Source organism: Odontomachus brunneus, unplaced genomic scaffold (genome assembly GCF_010583005.1).
Source record: "Odontomachus brunneus isolate Ranch 3 - 2012 unplaced genomic scaffold, Obru_v1 Obru_scaffold_036, whole genome shotgun sequence".
Lineage (NCBI taxonomy): Eukaryota > Metazoa > Arthropoda > Insecta > Hymenoptera > Formicidae > Odontomachus > Odontomachus brunneus.
In genome coordinates this window covers 444,338-466,246 of record NW_022639486.1, presented here as the reverse complement: position 1 = coordinate 466,246, position 21,909 = coordinate 444,338, and the positions used below count along the sequence as shown (strand labels likewise).

Genomic DNA, 21,909 nt, shown 5'->3' with positions numbered 1-21,909 from the left:
TAATTACTTAGATTATATTAATTTACTCATATAAGACAAGAGAAAGAGAGAAGATGGAGAGTTTTTATATACCGCATAGATTATATTATATAAAGTAAATTATTTAACGAGAGACGTACAGAAGTTTTACAATAAAATTATCTATACCAAAAATAACTTATTCAATAATCAGATGACTTCAAATATATGTATTTTCTTAACAGGTCAAAGTGAAGTGAAATCGTATTATTAAACGAGATATGCGTGTGTGCCGCGGAGAATAATTCTTTTTACAAGCCGACATTTTTCTGAGAAAGCAATTAACGATAAGCCGGTCTTGTGAGCTTTTCCGGTGGCGCTGGAAGTGACCCGCTACGAAGCGATACCGTCGCCCTGATAAAGAAGCGTCAAAAACGTCTTTCAACTCATTTTGCCCGCCCGCTGTTAATCTGTTATCTCGTGCTGCCTAATGCAGCCGTCGGGTATAATCTAGCTGCGGTTGAATAATGTCTTACTAACCCTGTTTTTAGAGAGACGTCGGCCAAACGTTGCCTGGACCTACTTCTACTAATTTGCATAAGAATATAAACTGCAGTTCTGAACGAAAATCTGTGCGAAGAATAATCACGTGTATAGTACTGTATTCGCGGGATGTATTTAGCGCAGAATAATCGAAATTGCAAATTAACGTGTATTACACAGTAGCGGTGCACTGATGTTCCGATATTTCATAAATTATTACAGAACGCGTGAACTTTGACTCCTTCTATATACAAAGGTGCGACACATTCTCAAGATCGCCGCCACCTCTTATTGCCGCGTCGCGACTGATCGAAAGGGTTAATGTCTTAATTCCTGGTCAGCATCACGGACGGGTCATACGTTACTACTTGTGTAACTTACAAATAATGCGGTCGCAGTGGTTGCGGTTTAGCGATTGATCGAAGCACCGATTTTTGCGGCGTTTGCGAACATTTCGCTGTATCACGATGCAGATAGGCGAGCGATCGGTGAACTCACCCTCATATGTGAAAGCTACCCAAGGAGTTAATCACCTACACGTATTCTTGCGAACACGGGAAACCGCATATGCCTTCTCGATTGCGCTTCAACAGACCACAGTGTAGTAAACAGTAGCTTCATGTGACCACGACTCGAAATTTTTGGTCTGGACACCCCAGTCAAACCAAGATCTCAATGTTGCTTATGGATATATAAAAATCTGAAAAATACGATGTCTTTTTTCTAGATATTTGGACTTAATGATAATTATTTGACAAAACTCTCTTACAATATTTTGTAGAACCTCCCATGAGAACATATAAGGCTGTCCAAATATTTGGAATCCAATTTTAAAATATCACTCACAACTCTTGGATAACAAACTACAAAATAACATGTTCTGTTAAAGTGACATAAATTGGATCAACGAGACGACCTCAAGAAGATTGTTTCAGTCGAATGCAGCAGATTCAGTTAAGTCTACTGAACCAGGGACAACCTGGTCTAATGACCAGGGACATTTCTTAATTTATGCAACAATGGCTGACGACAGAAGAATACCGTTCAACCTGGAACAGTGTTTCAGGTTTCCAACGAGATTCGAGCCTTCACGAGGAAGGAAAAGAGGGAAGGAGAAAAGGAGAAGATGGAAAGTGGTGGAAGCGCAAAGGAACAAAATCGCGGGGGTGGGGCAAGCGATGTATGATGCGGGAGAGTTTGACCCCTCCACCTGCTTCCCCAACGAGAAGCTCCGCCTCCAGAAACTCGAATGACGTCACACGGACACTTGTTACGCCTTGCCGTTGCTTGACAGGATGCTGTACTGTTGAGATTTTGCGGAGACTGTGAAAGAAACCAGGCAGCGTACTAATGCGTCTATGAACTGAGCAAATGTCACGCGCTCCAAAACATCTGTTGACCTCTGATCGTAGTCGGGTCTTTTCAAACGTCTCCAAATAGTTTTTCAACTTGTATGTATATATTTGTATACATTTAATATATACATTATATATATAATAAGTGAAAAATTAACTCAAATCGTACTGACATAAAGCCAATATAATAAGATACACAGACACATATTTGAGATAAAGTATAGCTTCCTGCGTTAATTAAAGAATAATTACCACTATAATTGTTATCAAGGAAATATGCGAATATTCAAAGTTACATTATGGTAGATGTGTATAATAGAAGATTACTAGCTCGTATCACCACCGAACGACGTATTCCACTCCCACGTCTGTTCCCACTCTAGAAGAAGGAGGGGAAGAATCGCCTGAAGGCTGGGCCATCGTGATATCGCTACCACCGGAGGCTGGACCGTCGTGAGAAATCATGCGATAACGTTGAGAATTTCGTTGGCATTTGTCCCTTATCGCCCGCAAGAAATGACCCGAAAAGCGACTGTAACTACGTCAGTCTACGCCCCGCCGTTACATATTAGGTTGATATAACAATTTTTTAAGAAATAATTTCAACAAAAAGCTCTTTATGCTCTTCGATCTCTAAATCAGTTGCTTGAATATTGATACAATCGCGACACACAAGAATCACCCAGTCACTGTAGGAAAACACGAACGTTCGCGGTGACACACGGGAAATCCCACGAATTTATTCAGACTCGTGTGTCGTACGTATGCATATCACGTCTACTCGCTTGCAGTCCGGCGAATTCATGAACACCATCTCTTTCTTGAAGTAACGGTCACCGCCGCCTCCGGTGCACGAGGGGCGAGAGAGGTTTCGGCGGAAATGCGGGAGAAAGAGTACGTCGTCAGCGAGGCGAGCTCACACACCGCTGGAGTTGGGAGATCCAGCAGAGATCACGCTTCGAAAAGTGGCGCGACGTGGGGCGGACGGCTCAACGAGGTGGTGGGAGCGCTCGAACGTAACCCGCGCGCTTCGCTCAGCCGCGAGGGACGTCAGTTGGGGGCAAAAGAGGAGGCGGGGGTCCAGAACCCGCGGGCTTAGGCCGTCCCGGGCCGCTTACGCGCGGAACACGCGGTCCGCCGAGCCGCTGCGCGCGGCATTACGTCGCGCACCGTCGACCGCGACTGACGTTCGCGTGAGAGAACCGACCGATCGCCCCACCGACCTCGCGATTATAACGCAATTCGCTAGGAGGAAATGTCAAGAGTCGTTATGTAGGAAAAGTGCGCTGTTCGATCGAGTGTAACGCCGTGACGTTCTAGCGGTTTCGAGGAATCGGTGTCATCCGACAGCGACAACCTGTAGGAGTAGACAGATGATTAGGTGTCATCGACGATAGTGATAGTCGAAGAAGATACTCGAATAGTGATGGGTACGTTGGTGTCAGTTTGGGACGATGTTGTCGGATGTTAAGTGAACTGCAAGTCCCGACGGTGACGCTTTAAATCGCTGGACCTGTCGCGCACAAAGTGCAACGGTACATCTAGAGGATCCGTAGGCAACAATCACCGCCAATCATGGGACTAAATCGATACGTGGCTCCGCGATATTGAGATTTCCACCTGTGACTATGACAGTCCCGCGTTCGATCATGAGAAGCGGTGTGATCAAGGAAGAGGAACGACTAATCGATCACGAACAACGAAGGATCTGTTGGGGTAGCTGGTAGCAAGGTACGAAGACGGAACCGACTTTGGAGTCGCCTCCGTCCGTGAAGCAAGTGAAATCACGACGTCCCGGCCGGGAGGTGCGTGCTTAGGCGACGAGGGGCGGCTACTGGCCGATGGGATGCATCTACCGGTGGGTTCCGTGGCCTGCGGGGAGAATTACGGCACCGTTGGATCTCACGAAGGCGCTGGCCCGTGCGGTCCCTCCCTGGCGCCGCTGCAGGGTGTAAACAGCAGGTACCACCAGGTAGACGACGCCGACGCCGGGGGTGGAGGTGGCGAGATGAGCGAGAGTGCCGCCGTCGGCGAACTATGGTGGACCGAAAGGCTCGTCGGCGAGGCGCAAGCCGAGCATCCTGGAGAACTTGTCAGGACGGGTTAGTATTAAATGCGATGTAAACATAACGTAATAAACACAACAATAAGATTTGTAACACTTGAGCGAACAAACACAAAAAAGTTATAGAAAAAAGAAAGCGAGAGAGAATACATACAGAGAAACAGGTTGTATACAACAGGCGGAGTGTTGTGCACACGTTGTGTACTCGTCGCTTTATTAAAACAAGATTTTATTTTCCTATGAAACGATTCTTTATAATAACATTATGCGTGACTCTTTACAGGTTCACCGTACTTTCTGTGCAGTCAATTACCGACTCACTGGCGGTCCAACAAAACCTTGCCAGTGGCGTTCAAAGTGGTTGCTCTTGGCGAGGTTGGCGACGGGACTTTGGTGACGGTCCGAGCTGGCAACGACGAGAACTGTTGCGCGGAGCTACGAAACTCGACCGCGCTGATGAAGAATCAAGTCGCCAAGTTTAACGACCTTAGGTTCGTCGGCAGAAGCGGCAGAGGTGAGTTTTAGTCTCATCATAAAAAGAAAGTCTCTAATTTTTCTGCGAACACAAGAGGAAAGTATCATTCCACGTTTAAGGAAGGGCGTATGTGCGCAAAGGAGAAAAAGAGAAAAGAGAAATGAAAGTTTAAATTGTTTCGAGTTTGTGAAAGAAGCGTATTAAACTTCCAATTATTCGCTCGGGAACAATTTGCCGTACCTTTGATCATATCGGGATTCATACGAGAAATCCCTCGCGCTGTATATCAGGACGAGCAAAAGCGCGTGCCGCGATTTCCAGCCCTCTAAAATCACGGTTATTGTAATCATCATCATCGGGCCACCCTCGTTCACCCCCGTGCATCCCCCATCCCGCGAGTTCCCGCTCCTGCCACCCCCAGAGTCATTACTCGATGTCTGCCACAAGCCCCAACCGAGCATTCGAAACAACTGGCCGTTAATCAGAAATCATCCGACGGATATGGACGGATATGGACGGAGAGGATGACTTGCCAAAATCAACCAACGTCGATCGATGCTCTTGACTTGTTTAATTTTCGACCCTAATTTCCCGACAACCCTTTGCGGCTCTTTCATGCGCACATCGATTGGTAAAAATATCAAAGCAACGTTGATTGCGCGCACACGATGAAAAGAAAAACAGAAGGCACACTTTAACGCGAAATTTTATGATCCTATGTGGCGAGAAAGAAAGAAAAAATGAAAAGCAAGATGGGAAAGTAAGATCTTGAGAGGTTTCTCTTACAAAATGTTTACAACCAAACATTTGACTTGTTTGCGCTGTCGAAATATCGATTTTCCGGCCGGCAATAATTATTCACGGATCAGCAGGCGGCTTTGTCAAAGCCTACAAATGCATTTTGCACCCTATGATCCGGAGGGTGCGTTTATGAATTAACGGGCCGTACTGCTCGTATACGGGATGCTCGTCCTGTATCGCGTCATCTATGTTTCATTTGATTTGATCATGAAGTGCATGAAGTGGGTTCACGATTTTCATGCGCCTAACACAGGTGCATCGGCCCTCGGAGTCAATTAGCGAAAGAGACACTTCCCTCGCCAAAATCCTTCAATCCCTTTGTCCATTTTTCGGCTCGTTGTTATATGTGTGTTTTTTTTTCGTCGTTTCAATCTCTCCCCCAATAATCCATAATACTCAATTTCGGCGATTGACCAAACCGCCCTCGGTGTGTTGATATCGGCCACCACCGGGCGAACCGGGCCTCTCCTATCATCGAGGTTTTGTTTCCGCGACTTATTAATTTGATTGAATTGCATCGCATCGCATCGGCCGGCAAACTGATTCAAGAAATTGCAGCGAGGATTTTAAAACAGCGAAGCCACGAAAAATCGCGGCCGCTGCCTCCTCGATTAAAAAGGGGATCGGCGACGCGACGACCAACACGATGAGATTATTTTTCGGCGAGCGACTTCGGCAGCCGCCGGGGGCTGCTGCCGCCGCCGCCGCCGCCGCCGCCACTCCCGATTTTTCTCACCGCACAATTTTCTCGGAGCCGTGTGTGTATCCGATTGAAATTACTTTTACACGTGTCTTCCGTTATCGCGCAAGGATCACGAGGCGCCGATCACGCTTTATTATCTCTAATCAGCCGGCTATTAAAGCTAGTTTGCGCTAAAAAGGAAACAACACGAGATGACCGCAAGTCGATGATGACGGCCGGGCGTTTTTCTCTTCATTAAAGCGCATTACAGCTAAATCTATCGGACATCCATCGCCCTTTCGAAATAGCGCGAGCTCCCCGCGGTCTCTCCCCCGCGCGCCCGGAAGGTCCAGCGCGGTCCCCACCGGCAATTATCGCCTCCAGTAAACGCCGGAACGGCTCGTCCCAAAAGCTCCCACTGTGGGCGGAAAGAAACGAGACCTGGTAGCGCCGAATCAAAGAGGGCTGCTGGAGGCCGGAACGACGACGGCCGTTCGTTCCATCATCGTCGGGCCGAGAGAACGGCCCGTGCCTATAATTAGTAATATACCGCAGTCTATATCGACACGGCTGAAATTACCACCGATAGTAATTATTTGACAATTGCAGAGACATCCTGTTGGGAGACTCGGGGACCTCCGCTCCGTCCCTACCGCCGACGCGTCCGTTCCCTCGCCCACTCACCCCCTTATCCTTTCTACCCCGGTGTGCTCTCTGCTCGCCTAGCCCTACGCGACCTCGTCCCCTCCGCTCGTCGCCATGAGTATTAACGGACGGTTTTGAGTGGTTTCGGGCGGTTGTGTGTGGGCGGTTTGGGCTGGCGCGCTCATCTCATCCTCGGTGTGTGCCAACGCACCGACACACACGTACACACACGCATGCACGCGGGGAGAAACACACGGAGGACCGTGAGCAGTCGAGCCGTGATGCTGCACGTTATATAGGTGCCACATACGCGTGGCCCGGTTTTGTCTGTCCGTCTGTCTGCCCGTTCGTTCGTTCGTCTGTCCGTCCATCCGTTCGTCCGTCCGTTCGTCCGTCCGTCCATCCATCTGTACGTCCGTCCGTCCGTCCGTCCGTCCGTCCGACCGACCGTCCGTCGTTCGCGAATGCACAGGCCGGGTCCTGTCTCTGCAGATGACCGTTCCCATCATCGAGTATTAACCGCAGGTCCGGGTGCCGGGGAGGGGAGTCGGCTGTGCGGCATTATTAGCCCCAAATGCGATGGACTCGGCCAGGGGGGAAGGGGTCCAGCGCAGCGCGCGACCCTTCCTCCGATTCGGTCACCACCAACCCCCCGACTTTGGTGTCCCTCCGAATTTTCCGCGATTTTTCGACCGAATGTCGGTCTCACGCTCGTTAGACGCCGATTTGACCCCTTAGATGGCTTGTAGACACTGGTGTACCCCGCCGTCGGTCTTGGATAACTCAGGCCTGATTTCGTTGACCCGTTTCTTCCGGCTCGTTCGGCGAAATTCGTGAAAAAAAAATAAAAAAAAAAAGAAATCGATTGTCACCCTTGTCATTCAAGCGGCCCTACAATTGCATCCGAAAGAACCGTCTTCTGATGCAAAAACGCGGTTTTGCATTCCGGCGCGCTGCACTTTGCGCGCGACAGATGAACGATGACGATGACAATGACGGCCGCGAGAGGTAGGTATCCTGGGATCGGGCGGAGGGTGCAAAACGGGGGTGGGCACTATCGCGGAAGAGCGGAGAGGGTTACGATATAACTGGGATATAACGCCGTGTAGCTCGGCAGTCAGTTGCAGCTCCCGGGGGGTGGCGGGGTTGGCGGTGTTTGATGCCGGTTATCATGTTGACAGACACAGCGAGGTGGAACTGGGTGCACCAAGGGGAGACAATTACAAATCGTTGACATTTACGCCAACACAAACGATTGCATGTCCGCGGCGCGTTAGGTATCGTCTCTTTTGGCGTAAACAGCAGTCTTGGTCGTGTTTCGTTTCGTCATGTCGGACAGCTTGGCACCGGGTGTTTCGAGAACGATCCCGCGAAAACGGATGGCATTGTACGAATTGTCCTCGCCTACCTTGTCGCCTTCTCTGTCGCCCTTGCCCTTTTGATGGCCCTTTTGCCCGTCCGTGGCTTGCAGAGTATCGGAGGTCTCTCTCTCTCTCTACCGCCTCTAACGCCGGGGAGCGTAAATAACGCTCTCGGTTAAATCTTCCGCGCGACAGAACTCTCGCCTTTCGGGACAATCGAAAGAGACAAGCCCAACTGGCGTCTTCCACGAGCCGAACGGACGAGCTGCGAAAGAGCGGCGAATTACCGAATGCATATTAGCGCGCGATGGGTCGTTTAAGAGCGCGTAGTCAATCTCTCCGACGGACGTTTATGGAGAGAGAATTAATATACCGGACCTTCAACTTTCAGACCTTCGCCGATGATATATGTACACGACTGCTCCACCCCCGAGCGTCCACTCCTCTTCTATTATCCTTCAACGTGCTTGAGAATACCGAGGGTCCGTTAAGATCTAATAGACACGGACGTAATTGCGAAGTCGCAAATTATAAATCGGACTCCACCTTCGTCGTCCACCTAATGAAGCACGAAAACACGAATGTAGCGTAGCGCGTTCAGTCGCCAAGATACATATAAAACGGAAATCACTCGAATCCCTCTTTCTCTCTCGTTGCAACTCTCTTTAGTCGATAGATTAACAATAGATTAATGACGAAGTAAACTCAGCTACTGACTCGTGACATCGTTCTCTATTGCAGGAAAGAGCTTCAGCATCACCATTACCGTATCGACGACGCCGCCCCAAGTGGCGACCTACACGAGGGCGATTAAGGTGACCGTCGACGGACCGCGGGAGCCGCGATCGAAAACGAGTAAGTGGATCACTTTATGCGACACTTTATGCGACGCTTCGATCGCGAGATCTATTCGGCGCGGCGTTGACGCCGCCGCCGCCGCCGCCGCCGGTGCCGCGCCGCGTCGCCCGGGAATTCCCTGAAAATGTACCGATAATTCAACGAAAGTCCCTGTACGCGGTAATGGGGAGTCATTACCGAGCAGATGGTGCGCGATGATGCAGTGGTCGACGTGCGTATCGCGCTGGTGCGTGTTTCGGGTCGGGCTATTCGCGCGCCCACTCCCCCCCTACACACGCACACACACACACACACACACACACATGCGCGCACGCGGGAGACAATGCTTTTACAAGCGCGCGTTCGTGCGCAGCCGGATACGTTAACTCACTTACGCTAATTCGCCGCGAAAACCCCTGAAAAATTGCTAAAACATTCTGTTGGCGGGCTCATTATCGGTCGGCCGAAATTGATAGAATCACGCGAAACGCAGTAAAAGTCGATCGGCGGTGGCGGTTGCCGACCCTCCAGTTTTATAGCTTGACCTAGCCGAGCGTCGGAACGAAAGGAGACATCGCGCGCGCGGCCGTACGCTGCTCGTCGATTCGGCCAACACCTATTTTGGGATGCATCCGCGGCGAGCAAAAAAAATGGTCGTTATTTCGATATCAGATTAATAGCCGTTGCGGAGTTAACCGCGAAAACGGCAGTTTTTTGCGGGCGTTTCGCATTTGTTGTATAAAGTATTGATGGGCGCAGGGCGCCGCATACACCCGTTGGCCCTTGCTGTTTTTTTTTTTTCGAAATGGTCGAGCGTGATTGATTTTACTGATGTTTTCACTGCTTGACTCAGCCCGCATGTCGGGCGCGACCGGCACGCAAAAACGCGCGAACCTCGTCAATTTTCCAACTAGCATAAAGTGCACTTAACGACGGAGTTAAAGTTTCAAGTCGCGTCGCCGCCACTCGGCTTCCACCTCTGCGGTGATCGACATTTTTAACGGCCGCAACGAAGATGCTCGGCTCTGTCTCACGATCGTCTTTGCTCTCCATCACCCATCATAGAGGAGATCGGATCAAATCGGCCCAAGAGTCGTGTTGCGTCATGCGTTTCGTTTATGCATTTATTGTGAGAGCAACAATGGCAAGGGAATGTTCTTTTCCAAAATGTTCTTTTTAGAATATAGAAAAGGTACTTATTTAGGTATTATTATATAGCATATTTATTATATAGAAAAGGAACATTTTGCGATCCCTTTTTCAATTTTACTTTTACAATAAATACATGTATTAAACTTGTAGCCAACATAACCTTTAGATCGACTCAGTCTTCCCTGTATTCGTCAATGACAAGCCACTTTACGCGTATAAATCTGCACAGACCTTTCCTCTTCTTACGTTACTCGCTGCAGTCGAACGCCTCCTCCAAATTTAATATATCGAATACATTATCTTAGACTTCCAATCTAATATATTTATCGTTTAAAAAATGTAATTATCGGAATGTGTAATAAGTAATTTCAAAATTTTTAACATGTAAAATGGAACAATTATATTTTTATATCGTCACAATTTTATAAAACAATGGTTAAAATGTTGTTCCACAAAGTTACAACGACATAAAAACATAATCTCGTTTCATATAAAAATTCCATATTTCATCTCGTTTTATATAAAAATATAAAATATAGAAATTATTTATCACAAACAACCAAATATTTGGCGATTGGCCTGATGGAGTGAGCGGAGCTGAGAGACGTGGAGACATCCGCGAGATTCGCAAATTACTCGCAAAACTGGCGCGCAAAAGAGTGTCTTTCTCGCACGATCCTCCCGCTACTTTTACGATTATTGCTTCCATCGGTGGTATACGGCCGGTATGAGGAACCCTCTTCAAATCGGAGGCTCGTTTAAACCGTTTAAGTTGTCGACTCGGGCAGACGACCGGACGTCGCGTCGCCGACCTACTGGCCCTTTACGAACGACGAAAGACGACACGAACGAACGCGCGTGTGTCGCGTGGCGCAGCGGCCCGCGGAATAGACACGCATGACGACATATTGCATACACGGGTTTTGGCACCGTGGCGTGCCTTGGCCGGCACGCACCAATCTATGCAGCAACCGGCGTACGAGCGAGCGTCGTCGAACTAAACAACCGGCGCTTTCATTGTGCTGCCAACAATGCGACGCTCGGCGCCCCGCAGACACCTGCCGGCTCTCTCATTATTGCGTGCATAATCGCGAGCTTTTTGTTATCGGAAATTTACCCCAATCCCGGCGCACCCCGCGCGTCATAGACGTGTCTGGTAATCGGGCAATTTCCGTAATTCGCCGATTCACAACGCTCGACGTGAAAGAGTTCGGGGCGGAGCTTTCCTTCCTTCCTTCCTTCCTTCCTTCCTTTCTTCCTTCCTTTCTTTCCTCGGGCGATTAAGGAATAAATTCGGGACGGTAAATGCAATATCCGCAATTTGTGAAACAAATAACACAATACATGCGTCGAGTGTCGCGGGGTGCTGCAGGCAATGGCGGTAATGAGCCGCCTGCGAGCGATTAGAACCGCGGCATGACGAAGCTCGTGCTTTTCGCTCGGGCGCGTCAATGGCGATGGCGTAACGTCTGAGTAATTTGTCAGTTGCCAATAACCGAAACGGCGGGTGCACGCAGGGACGAATCGAGCGCGGACGGATAAATCGAGAAAGAGAGAGCCGCACGCGAAACAAAGTGGCCGCCGCCCGTTACCGTGGCCCAAAATCATCGAAACGCAGCGAGCGAAACGATATCGATGGATGGGTGCTGTCAGTCAAAGGTCGAAATTGAATTTGCTTCGCTTCGTAATTGCTCCGTATTTGGAATGTCATGTATTAGTAGTGCGTCACGGATTCTCGAAATGATTTTCCGTTTTAATAGAAACGAGGCGCGCCCTGGTACGTCGCCAGAGATATACTTCCTCTCTGCCCCTCCCGCCACGGCCACGTAATGATGAACGATGACAGGATGATCCTTTTCGAGAAATTCGCGCGAGAGAGATCTAAATTTTCTCCCTTTCTATCCCCTCGCCTCCCAGCTATCCCCTGTGTGTGTGTGTGTGTGTGTGTGTGTGTGTTTTCAAATATACCACGCGAGTCTCGAACGCGGAACCACGCCGATCCGTCGGCCTGGTCGACCGACCGACGGCGACTCGTCGTTGGTTCCTTGCCGCCGGATCGATCGACGTTTCCCCGTTGTCTCCGCAAAATCGCGCGTCCGCCAATCGACGTTCCCTTAAATGTAGTTTTCGAGAAAACCAATAGCAACAAAAGGAACCATATACGAAGCAATTTCGATGGTCGGTGGCCGTCAATCAAAATGTTAAAATTGGACTGGGCTGCTTCGCGATTGGATTCTCGCGAGACCAGCTCTCTTGATCCTACCGGTCAGAGGAAGGCTCTATCGGCGACCGAAAAGTCCGATTAAAGACCACCTCCTGATAAAGCGACGTCGAGAAGTGGCGGATCTCGCGGCGCTTCCGCTCGCGAATACGCGTGAAACAGCGCTCGCCGGAAAATTACGCGCGGTCATCGTGGAGCGACGCGTACATCTCGAAATCGAGAGCGGATGTGCGCGAATACTGCGAATGTCGGTTTAACGTTAAGAAACGGAGGAAATGAAGGAAACGAGGAAAAAAAATAAAAGAAATGAACGGACGTACGAATGGAATGTACGAAACTGGCCTAAGCGTCAAGGAGGACGTAAGACGGGCGGAGGGAGGGACTCGTTATTAGAGAGGAGGAAAAAGCCGCGCTATTTCCGTCCTCCCGGGACCGCCACACTGATTAGATAAGCCCACCACTCGTGCCATGGAGATTGGAGTTACTTCTCTCCTCGTCCCTCTTTTCTCTCTTTCGCGCGCACTCTCTCCGCTTATCCGTGCTCCGCGAACCAGTGGGGCGCTATTGATGAAGGTGTTATATCACCGTCGCACTTGTTTATTGCAATTAAATGTTTTTCGATCCGACGATCGCGTTCACGAGGACACCGTCCGTTCCGTGGTCTTGCGTCTTGACCGCGGCCTGACCGCATTCTCCACGAGAGTCGTGCGAATCGTAGGCGAAGGAGGACGCATTCAGTCGACTGTAGAAGGTGTCGAGAGGTCTCACGGCTGATTTCATCCGTCGTCGATCTGTCTTCCCCGAAATTCTTCCCCCGAGGGCCCGTCTCACAGCGGAGGCTACTGCAAAGAACCGAACCTCGCGTGTACCGTTTGACCTTTCACGAGAGCCCGAACCGAGCGAGGAGTACATCGGCGGGCCCATCGCTGCGTAACGCTCCGTACGTTTGGGGCATTATCGACGTCCGGTACGTGAGAAGTCGTGGGATCCGCGGGGCCCTATACATGGATACGGCTTGTACCTCCTGGCGCGGGCCGATCGTGGTAGTCGGTAGCAAGGAATAATCTTGTAGGCATCGGTCAGAGCACTGGAGCTGACCATCTGGGCTCGCCGACAATTTCGTGCAGTTTGCGGTCGAACTTTATTTGTCGTTCGCCCTCGTGGCCGGAGGTGTCTCCCTCTCGCTCTCTCCTTCTTTATCTCGCTCTACCTCACTGTCCTTCTCTCCCCGCCGTCTCTCCTTCCTTTACTCACTCTCTCTCTCTCTCTCTTTCTTTCTCTCTTCTCCTCCCTCTCCCCCTCCTACTGCCGAGAAATAACAATTTGCGCCTAGGCTCCCATTCTTGGTTTCTCTTCGATGCTGAAAGAGCCGTTGAAAGAGAGCAAGATGGAGAGGCGTGGAGAAGCGCGGAGAGTAACAGGGAGAGAGCAAACGTGCCACTTCTGTTTGTGCCAGTGATAGATAGATTCCGCAGTTCCGTTGTTGTCACCACGGAGTTGCCGATATGCAAATTATATGGAGTCTGGAGAATCGCGAGGATCAGCCGCCGACGCGTCGACGCGGATACATGTTTCACGTTGCACTCGATTCTTGCCTGTCATCTATCTCGCCCGGTGAAACATCCGCGATTTTTGTAACTCCACACTTGCTGCACTGCACTACTCTGGGCGTTGTCGTTGCCCACGCCAAGTGCATTTCGCATCTTGCGACCGTACGCATCTACGATGATTATGCAAGCGCTCGGGCTCGCGCACGTGCCGAGTCATGTGCATCGCCGTGTAACAATATGTATCAAGCGTGTATCGGGACCCGGCATAATAGGGAATCGGAGTATCCCCGTTATATATACGCCGTGATACTTGGCTGGAGATTCTGTCTATCTACAAGGCCCCGGATATGCGAGGAATGCTATTGAAGTCTACTGAGGGAAGAGAGATCGAGTTTCTTCATTATCCCGCTTATTGGCCTAATAACGTAGACGCAGGCCGGTCAATCTCATCAATTTAGGGATGCCACGTGTCCGTGTCGCATCCAAAGCGCAAATGACAGAAAAATAACTTAAAAAGAACGGACGCCCAACGTGTTTCGTTTGGTATTTTTCGCCACTTCTCCGTATCTGATTTCTACTAAAAGAAGACAGATTTAAAATCCTTTGGTCAAATTAAACTTTTCGAGTTAAACCCTTAGACGTTTAATAATAAAAGTACTGATCGCGCTTGTGAGTAAAAGGAACCACGGATATTTGATTTCTTTCGTTCACAACTAATGTTATGACTTGATTAGCAGCAATTTATATATATCGTGTTGTGAATAACTTGTCTTCAGGACAACAACATCAGCAATTCCGCGCGCTCGGCCTAGGACAAAGACCCTTCCTTGACGCGCCGACCTCGTTCAGGTCCCACCTGCGGGAACTTGAGTCCTTCGGGAGGAATAAGCATCACCATCATCACAGTAGTCACTTACACGACCAGCAGACCGGCAACAACGTCACCACGAATTCGGTTAGCGGTGCCTGCACCAACCCCAACAACACCGACCCGACCGCATCGCCGGCTTCCAGTACACACCTCGGGGCTACCGGCGGCTCCTCGGCTCATCAGGATTGCTACAAGCGCAGTCCTCAACACGGCGGTGAGTTCTGATCTTCTCGCTTATTCTTTATTACCCGCGTGCGTCTCACCGCGTAAATTAATCCGATGCGTCTCATACTATCCCGAGAAATCATATTTTCGTTCGCGTTCATGTGCGCGAATTCTCTCGAGACTACGAAACTCTCGAGACTATTTAAAGCAAAATTTCGAGACTATTTAAGTTCGAGACTAATACTTAAATAAAAATCTTTTTGGAAAGTTGGATAGGAGTATAAATGAACTTTGAGATACAAAAACAGTAATTCGTTGTTGCGCTTAATAATTGGAGAGGATACGTTTCACATTGCACATAAAATGTGCAACGATATCGCTTAACTTGCATACGCGCGCGCGTTCTTCTAATGAAGAAGAGGTAACTCCAAATTGATTAACGGCAATGAACGTTTCAAAGGCGTTCCAATATACTCATCATAAACTAATTTTCCAAGGGATAGCACCTACATTATCGTCGCGGAGTTTTCGCGGAGATTCGCGCTCGTTTGTATGATAATAGAGATAACAGAGAGGCGACGCTGGCATAAGCGCTAAGTAGAAACATCTTCCGGTATGTTTGCTCCTTTGGTTCGTGATGGATATTCGCGCGGCTATCATCATCTCACACTCTCTCGTGCAGCATCCTCGTGCCTCGCGCGGAGCGGGCTCGAAACTACGCACTAACCCCACCTAACCCCTCGTCGCGAGAGGGTGAAGAGGGAGAGATCGTGGAAGGGGGATCCCTAGGGAAGGAAAGAGGACGAGAGGGAAGGTGGGGGACCTCTGCCGTTTCGCGAGGTAATAGTTTCATACCTCGTTCCGGCTCTGCACCCTCTAATTCAACGTAATAACGACATTCAACCTGCCGTTTCCATCTCCCCCTTCGCCGATCTCTGCCGATGCACCGTTGCGTCGCAGGAGGAAAAAGTGTCCTCCTCGTGGAAGGACGTCGTCATCGGTCGCGAACAAGCGAAACGGGCCAGGTCCCGCCTCGGAAGAAAGAGCCTCCTCCTGCGGAAAAATCTCTTGCACTGCGCGCGTGTGAAATTTTCTCCCAGTGGATGAGACAGGACGAGTCATTTCGCGAGAGTACCGCGGCCGGTCTCCCTCGCCTCGCGGCTACGCTAAAAATTCGAGCAGCCCCGGCAAAAACACGGCCATTTTCCTCGCGCAGCGGCGATACGCGCGAACCGCCCCGTCGTCGCGCTGGATAGCTTCGGATATTTCGAACTATCGAGATAATATAGGATGCAAAAAGGCGGGAAGGTCGAGAGGCACTTTATTTCTGCGCGGCTCGTCTCGCATCAGCGGTCTCGACCTGATCAAAGTTAAGTAGACGCGCCCCTGCTGGCGAGACCTCTTTGAAGCTACGTTGCGGTTTCTCTTTGCCCTAATCTCCTCCTCCGCCTCCGCTCTGCCTCCGTCGCTCCTCGCCTCCGCGGTGCGATCGGGTCCTCCGTCACCTTCCGGACCGACTTCTCGTCACCCGAGACACCTCCGTAGATCGACCGTAGTGTAATTAGCTCGTTTATCAGCGCAACGTTCACTATTGCGCGCGCTCGCGTGGCTGAAAGAACGCGAGGAGCTCGTTAGCCGCCGTCGTAGTGTGCAAAAGCTGCCTCCGCGTTTCTTGGACGTTGAACTCAAGCTGGACCAACGTCGCCGGAGTCTTCAGCCCCGAAAGGGACCGCGCTTCCACCATTCTATATGAATGAATGCAATCTCCCGACGAATATTCCATTTACCGCTCATTCATTCGACACTTCTCTCCTCCTCGGCGCGTCTCTAATGAGCAGTTTCGAGCTTCGATGCGCCTCGGACTCGACCAACAGTGCGTGGTGCAAAATGACCGAGCGCGTCGGTGGATGCAATTTTCATCCTCCCGCCTGCAGGGGGAAGGAGCTATCCATCTCGTCCTTAGCAGCTTCTCCACCTTGGAGATGTAGCCCCCTCTTCAGCCGATTCGGATCTCCGCTCGGGCGTGCCGTCGGTGCGGAGGATCCGACGTGCTCGTGCACTCACGTACTACTCACGTGCACGTCTGCGTAATACCAGGGATCGATCGGTCGCTTCTCGATCGATCCGGAGCTGGATCCATGTTGTTTTTGCCCTTCGCTCGCGACTCCTCCTTTTATCTTCTGCTCGCTTCGCTTGCGACGTTACTGAATCGAAGTTATCCTCCTCCTCCGCCGCCGCCTCCTCCCCTCTGCTCACCTTCTTCTCCCCATGATTGCTTTCTAAATCTCACGTACGTGCCAGAAAGTTATACGAGAAGAAATAAAATTATTAAGAATCGGCCTGATAAATGTGAGAGCAAAAATGTAAGAGTGCCTAACTACGTGAGATTGGTTGGATTTATGCTTTGCTTTGAACGGAAAGTAGAAATCTGAAATGGGATAGCGAAATTGTGACAGTTTACGAAGCGAAATTCGCGCGAGTGTCTCGCACTATTGCGTGCTCGACCATCGCGCGAGCAAGATTACTTTCCTGGTGCTTCCTGATGCAGTTTCGCGTATTCACTTGGAGTCACAAATTCTGCGTTCTGCTCAGCGAAAGGGTAAACGTCTCGCCGGTCTCTCGGTCGGTTGATGGGTCGGTCCCGGTCGGTCCCCGGATGAAGAAAAAAGGGAAGTGAGCATTATTTCTGTCTCTTATAATATAACTGTATCCGTTTCTCGGTCTCCCTTGTCCCGCCGAGTCTCATTTCGAGTCGTGATCGGGGTAATGAGGCCCCGCGCGCAGTGGCAGCGGACCGAGTACCCGAAGAGAGGTGAGATGCGAGAGGTACGAGGCGGGAGAGGAGAGAATCGGATCTCAGGTGGTATCAACGTGAAAGGAACGGAGAAGAGTGGTGCTCGACACCAGGAAGAGGAGAAACGCGCGGGCGAAGGCGAAGCAAAACGGACAGAGAAGCCACGATGTTGCCAACATGGTAGGGGTAAGGACGCTGATTATGGGGTGTCAAACAATCACGCTGATTGTATATTCTGTGCTGACTCCTTCTGTCTGCCTCCACGTCTACTCGTGTAGGCTGCAACCAGCAGATTCTCGTTTCCCGTCTCCGCGTCCTCCTTCCTTGTCGTCCTCGTCGTCGCAGTTGTGCTCACTGTCGTCCTCTCCTCCCCTCAGCGAGAGAGGTTACTCACAGATACGAACGTCCTGCGCCTTCTACAGGTTCACCGTTGCAATCGGAGAAAGGGAAAGAGAGAGAGAGAGAGAGAAAGAGAGAGGGGAGGGAGATGGAGAGAGACAAGTGCGTTTCTTAAGGCGGTTTACGAGGAGGAAGTTATTTATCCGGCTAGAGATAAACAAATGATTGCGCAAAATTAGAAAGATCCGTCTGCTGGATAAGATCGTACAAGAAACTTCTCGACGTTCGTTCGCTCGTTCATTCGTTTTGTTGTGGAATTCGAAGAATCCAGAAATCTCGGATAACGACAAGAAGAAAACGGTGACAGGGGAACGGGAGAAAAACGTCGATGACTCTCAATGAGAGAGACAATCTCGTCGCGATCGCGACTCCACCGCGGCGTATTTTTACCCGCGCCAACGGCTGGCGATTTTTACGTGCGGCCAGTTACCGGGTGGTTAAGGTTAAGAAGCGTGTAATTCGTTGCGAGCTTCGTCCCCGGAGGTGCGCGCGAAGAATCCAGGAGCAGCTTGTCGCGAGTTAGCAAGAAGGGGAGTCATCTCTCGCTCCCGTATATATCCCCCTCGCGTATTACCCCGGCGAGAAAGAGACAAAGAGCCCGCGGCTCCCAAGTGCGATCCCGGAGGCTCTTTTACCTATTTACCGGGATGCTCGTACTTTACGCAGAGGAGATACCCCAAAAAGACGACGAGCCGGACGAGCAGCGGCAAAAGGGAGCCTTGAGAAAGGGGGGCACCGAGAGAGGAGGGCCCGATCTCGCGATTCCCACGTGCCTCCGCAGCTACCAGGAATGCGGCTACCTTTCTGGCTGTTCCATAGATTTTTTCCACCTACTGATTGTCCTACCGTGGATCTCGGTACCTACCCAGCCCCGGCCGCGCGCACTTTACCCGTCGGTACTTAGAATGCTGCCGACGCGGCTTAATGGAAGCCTAGTGCGTGCTTGTACGAGATTATTACGCCTCCTTGCTACTCGCTCTCTCGCAGCTGGCACTCTTACTTAAACGTTATCCCCGACGAGTTGCTTCTTGAGAACGACGCGATCTTAACCGCGTACGCGTCACGTAGCGAATCCGTTTCCAATATCTCATTTTAACCGACTACCGTGAATGAATCCGCCGGACACCCATCGCGATTCTACCTTCCCGCCGACGCTGTTGAGAGTACTCGTTGAGGCACGGGAAAAATAATTCAGCTCTCTTCTCTCGTTTCGTTCGATTGCGCTTCTGTGGATATATGAAGAGTCATGCGGCTTCATCGCGTTCGTAAAGCCGCGTTCTTTGGAGGCAAAGGAAGATGTCATCGTGTACGTTTGTGCGCAAAATGATTCTTCCCACGCAATATGAAGTGGAAGTTTGTGTCCAGTTGTCGCTGGAAAGTTCCCAGATCCAAAGTCTACTAACCCCGCGAGAAACAGGCGGATAAGGGTTGCTTTTCTTAAAGAGGGGAAGGGGTAGGAAGTTACGAGGCAATTAGGAAAGTGTCACACACACTCCTATCGCGACTCACCCTCGCAACATGGCGACCCCTATCATGCTCTATCACGAGGTTATTAACGCGTGCGCTAAATCCGTAGGATGTGAAAGGATCTATGACAGATTGAAGAGAAACGTGCCTAGAACGTCAACCGTTTACGCACGTTTTTCGAGATGTCTTGGAGATCATTTCTGCGTGCTACATCGCATTGAATGTTGATTCATCAGATATTTGCGTGAAAAAGAGTCGTGTAAAGAAAAAAAATAGATCATTGTCGCGACACAGCTTGAGAAACGACGACGTAAACTTTTCTTCTGCTTCTCTTTCTTCTTCTTCGCAATTTGTACTTCCCACAGAAAAGCAAAGTTCGGCGTGGCTCGTCGCCAACGAGCCTTCGATGCCTGCTAAAATGACAAACGCGACCGCAGAACTTAATTAAACTCGTAAATCCGTCGGCACCATCGTAGACTGCCACGACCGTTGTTGCGTCTCCTAGCTTATTTACCTCGGGATACACGCTATAAACGCGTCCCGACCAATCGGAAACGTCGAATGCATCATGTATATACGCGTCAGCGCGTCCATGGCGGATTCTTGCGCTTCCACTTTGCATTGAAAAACTTTATGCTGATAGGGCTGCATAATGACGTGACAATAATGCAGTTGTAAATCCACTGCGTAACTTACTTGCGCAAGGTACCTCGGGAGTTCTCCTCATTCAATTCTTCGGCTTTTTTATAGTCAACGAGATCCTCGCCAACAACGAACGTCTCTTTTTGCAATCGCAGTTCTACGTTGCAATTCTGTTAAAGTGAGATAGAGCGAAACGAAGAGAAAGATCGTTTGCCCGCGCTCCCGAAGTTGAATTCGAGGAATCCCTTGAAGAAGGAAGGGTTGATTCGTCGCGCGAGACTTCCTTCCGGATCCCAGTGTGATCGCTTGCCGTCGGGGATTCCGTGTGGAATCCTACGAGACGCCTTTCGCAAAGTGGAATTTCAGAAATCTCTCTCCCCTGCGGTACCCGGTGAACTTTATCGCCAGCTGGTTTATCGCGTATCCTGGTGGTACAACATCCTTCGTGTCCGTCCAATCAGGCGCGCACTTGGCGAACGGCTTAAGGAAACCCGTGGCGACCGCTTAGCTAGCCCAGACCGCGATAATAAACAGGGCAGCCGTGCCGTTCCGTTTCCACGTATTCTTCGTGCTACACGACCCAGGACCCGGCGAAAGACTCGGCCGCAGATAGGCGGAAGCACGGTGACTCCTTTCCTCGCCTCCTTACGTCGCCTCTAAGGATCCCCGTATCTCCCGACGGCGATAAAGTCAACGAGCGTGTCCGACTAGAGAGACCACCTAATTAGTTCTGCCGGCGAAGTGTTGTATTCATCCTTGATTCGGCGACTAGCGTCGTAAACGTGTTGCTCGCACCCACCTGGGATCGAAGGATCGAGCGACTGGCATCAGGAGGTAGTCCACTCTCGTTAACCTTACAATGTATTCTCCCGTAACACACACACAGTGTGTTTCTCACGAAAACACACTGTAGGGCGATTTCTAAAATTTCACTTTGCAGGAAGCGTCTCGTAGAATTCCACCCGAACAATCATCTGAGATCCGGAAAAATGACGAAAAATCAACCCTTTCTCCTCTAGGGAGTTCTTCGGATTTAACTTGAGCAGTGCGTGTGAACAATCTTTCTTCTCGTTTTACTTCATCTTATTTTAACAGGATTATAACGTGGGGCTCAGTTGTAAAAAGAGATGCTCGTTGGCAAAGATTTCGTTAGCTATAAAAAAAAAAAAAACAGGGTCTTCCGGAGAATTCACGCTCTAATTTTACATTCCCTTTCGCAACTACGATCATTTTTCATCAGATAAATATGTAAGAAATAGATAATGTTTCATTTTAATCCAACTGAACTTGATAAGGAACATTTATTTTAATCAAGAAATATAGACATGTGTGTGAGTTCAGCTGTGAAGTTTACACACTGTGAAAGCACTCCGGTATGATAGCGTAGAAAGCTGAATGCACATCATCCTCGATTACGGCGAATTAAGGAATGCGCCCGGCAAAAATGCGCGCGGCGAGCACCTCTGCAAAACGTTGCCCTGTAGAAAGGGCAAGCTCGATCGAATCGAACCCTTTGCTCGGACGCATCCACGTTTTTCCCACGCGACGGTCGACGCGAGTTCCAGACCACTGGAGATAGACTGCTACATCCCGCGTTTCTTCTACCTACGCCTCTCTCGTCGTCGCCTCTACTGCCAATTTAACTTCCGGTACACACAAAAAAAATTTTCAGTTAATACAACTAAATAGGAACCAACTGAAAATTAGATGATCAGAAGCGATATCTTTGTTATAAAAACTAATATTTCTGTTGTCGCAACCGAAAATATTTGTCAGAATATTCAACGATATTAGAACTTGGTTGAAATAACTGAGAACAATTAATTATACAGAAGCCTCATAAAGGAATTTTTTTGTTCGTACAGCCGAGTTTTCGTCTGATTCCTGAGTAACCGAAAATTCGATTGCACCAACGGAATTATTTTT

At 49.8% G+C, this 21,909-nt stretch overlaps 1 protein-coding gene across 5 annotated transcripts in view; it reads left to right on the top strand.

Moving 5' to 3' along the window:
- Positions 1-21,909, top strand: part of LOC116843880 (protein lozenge-like) — a 37,734-nt gene that overhangs the window by 3,202 nt on the left and 12,623 nt on the right. Inside the window, exons 5-10 of one of the 5 annotated variants that reach the window (XM_032814762.1) lie at positions 1,391-1,454; positions 1,560-1,952; positions 2,240-3,958; positions 4,205-4,435; positions 8,627-8,740; positions 14,422-14,730. In XM_032814762.1, coding sequence (XP_032670653.1) covers positions 3,703-3,958; positions 4,205-4,435; positions 8,627-8,740; positions 14,422-14,730 — 910 coding nt within the window. In that variant the 5' untranslated portion in view covers positions 1,391-1,454; positions 1,560-1,952; positions 2,240-3,702. Of the gene's footprint in view, positions 1-203; positions 1,953-2,239; positions 3,959-4,204; positions 4,436-8,626; positions 8,741-14,421; positions 14,731-21,909 lie in introns of all 5 variants that reach the window. The other 4 variants (XM_032814760.1, XM_032814759.1, XM_032814758.1 and 1 more) reach the window with 4 other exon arrangements.